The 2,963-nt window shown below is 36.5% G+C and overlaps 1 protein-coding gene across 1 annotated transcript in view; it reads left to right on the top strand.

Moving 5' to 3' along the window:
• Nucleotides 1-2,963, top strand: part of LOC106879939 (enhancer of rudimentary homolog) — an 11,572-nt gene that overhangs the window by 4,831 nt on the left and 3,778 nt on the right. Inside the window, exon 2 of the mRNA XM_014929698.2 lies at nucleotides 2,418-2,505. Coding sequence (XP_014785184.1) covers nucleotides 2,418-2,505 — 88 coding nt within the window. The remainder of the gene's footprint in view (nucleotides 1-2,417; nucleotides 2,506-2,963) is intronic.

The following is a 2,963-nucleotide window of genomic DNA, read 5'->3' on the forward strand; positions in this document are numbered from 1 at the left end:
CAAACATAGACACACAAACATATACACATATATACATATACATATATACGACGGGCTTCTTTCATTTTCCGTCTACCAAATCCACTCACAAGGCTTTGGTTGGCCCGAGGCTATAGTAGAAGACACTTGCCCAAGGTGTCACGCAGTGGGCCTGAACCCAGAACCATGTGGTTGGTAAGCAAGCTACTTACCACACAACCACTCCTAAATACTATTTTTTTTTTTCCATCCTTTCCTTCATTTCACTGTCTGCTTACTGACTACCTGTTCAGTGTGATGACTATTTCTCTCTTTTTCTTTCTCTCCCTTATTCTCAGTATGGCCACTGCATGATAAGAACAGGTAAACCAGCAAAGAAAGAACACCTGATGTGGCACCTTAAATAGCTACTGTTGTTTTGTTCCATGTTAGCTCTGATCAAGCAGTGCTTTGATCAAAGTATTTCAGCCAAGACCTTCCCATTTTATTTTCAAGCAGTATCCACAGTTACTTCATTTAATGTGTTCTTTCCTAAGATGGTAGAAACGATTTGGTTGCTATTTCTAGCTGGTTGAGCAGTCATGCAGAGATTCCCTGAAATTATTAAAATTTTCTTTTCTTATTGCAGACTTTGCTATTTAACTTGTATTTTATGATACAGACTTTGCTGTTTAACATTGTCCACTGTCAGTAGAGATTTTATTTCTGAATTTGCGCATTACACAGCTAACAACAGTAATACCATATTCTCTCTCTTTTTATTTTCTCTTATTCCTTTTCTGTTGAAGAGTGTCAGATTGAAATGTAAAAAAACTTTTTCATTTTCCTGAGCGTCAAACTAATACACCTGCTTGTTGTTCATATACCTGTCTTCGTCTTTTGTTTTTCTATAAATTTCAACTATATATATATATACACACACACATATATATATATATACACACACACACATATATATAACATTTGATCACTTGTTTTCTGTATTCAAAATTTGGACAGAACTCATAGGACAACCTGATACAGACAAATGTGTTGTCAATGATCTTTAAACACTATATGGGATATTTTCATCGTATCAAGAGTTGCAAGCCTAGTTTGACAGTTGAGTTTTAGTCATTAAGTGAGAAGTACTGGCTGCGATTGAATAGAAAACATTTAGAATGTATGCAAATGCTATGCCTCTTGTGGATGTAGCTATTAAAGCAAAGCCTATAATTTAGTTAATGGTCACCAGACAAGCCAAAACAGAATAGTTTAGTCAAGTGCTGACTATTTGTAAAAAAATGTTAGCAAAGCACTTACAGCACAAACAATTGCCATTTGACTTACTGAACTGTGACAAAAGCTGTAAGTGTTTTTGTAACTTGAATGCTATTTTATGGAAGTAATGTGTTGTCAAACCAGGTCTGCAACTCAAGTATGATGGAAATACTCCATACATGATGTCCTTATGCATTGTCTATATACTTTAGACACTGTGTATGTATGTGTATCCATGTATATAGATGTGTGTGTAAATAGTTTGCATATCTTGTAAGCTGTATACAGTAATATACTGGGATTTTTTGCAGTTTATGTAAGAAACGTTTTTCACAGACATGAAGAATATAAAATCTTACCCAAACAGTATCTACAATAGATTTAGTGATAGTGATCCAAGAATCAGTTGTATTTATCTTCCCTTTACTCTCCTGAGCATTAGCATCAAGCCTGAAAAAAAAAGCCATACAGCTGCACCCACTCCACTATACTCTGAACCAGTGTAGAAGCACATACATGATCACTTGACCTGTTAGAAATAGCAACCAAATTTTCATGAACACTTTATTACTAAACTTAAAAAAGGAAGGGCACTTTAATTAATGTAGTCCTGGAAACATGCTGAGGTCCCCTTCGGTCATGACTGACCATGGGATTGCACCTAGAAAGTTACCTTCCCAGGCACAAGTCCGGGCAAGGTTGTTTATGGAAGACCAGCAGTTGCCCATGCATACCGGCCTCCCCTCTCCATGCCTCCAGTGTTATCCAAGGGAAAGGCAAAGGCCGATACAGCTTGGTACCTGTGACGTCGCAACTCATTTCTACAGCTGAGTGAACTGGAGCAACGTGAAATAAAGTGTCTTGCTCAAGAACACAGCATGCAGCCCGGTCCGGGATTCAAACTCACAACCTCATGATTGTAAGCTCAACGTTCTAACCACTGAGCGAGGTGCTTTCACATACCTGGAAACATGTCTATATAAAAGGCAAGATGGTCATGATTGAAATACTTTGGCTTGGTCAGTACAAACATGAGTCCGTCTAAAGAACAACAACCATACTTCTTACATTGACTGTTTTTTAAATTATATACACATATGTACAATGTGATATATGTATATATACATACACTGTTCTCATCCTCATATGTAAATGTTTTTTTTTCCCTCTCATTGTAGTCTCACACCATTATGTTAATTCAACCTAATCCGAAACCAGAAACTCGAACTTATTCAGATTATGAATCCCTGACTGATTGCCTTGAAGGTTTGTATATTGCAATATTTTATCTCTTTAGGTTCCAAATTTGAATCCTACCAACGTAGATTTTGTTCTTCATCCTTCTTGAGTTGATAAAATAAGTATCTGTGAAATACCGAGTTCAATTTAATCAACTGTTTTTCTCCCTCATCCTCAAATTGTGGTCTTGTGCTTATGTTAGAATTTAGTATTGATTTCAAATTGTGGCACAAGACCAGCAATTTCAGGGGTGGGGGTTTAGTCAATTACATTGATTCCAGTGCTCAACTGGTACTTATTTTATCGACCTCAAAAGGATGAAAGGCAATATCAGCTTATGTCTTCACAAACATTTGATCACTATAAACAAATCATCTGTGTGGTTGTTCGGTAAGAAAGTGTTGAACTCTCACACATCGTCTAACGACAGGGGATTCCTTCATATGTGTGTGTTTGTGTGTGTATATATATATATATATATATAT

This window comes from Octopus bimaculoides, chromosome 11 (assembly GCF_001194135.2).
Source record: "Octopus bimaculoides isolate UCB-OBI-ISO-001 chromosome 11, ASM119413v2, whole genome shotgun sequence".
NCBI lineage: Eukaryota > Metazoa > Mollusca > Cephalopoda > Octopoda > Octopodidae > Octopus > Octopus bimaculoides.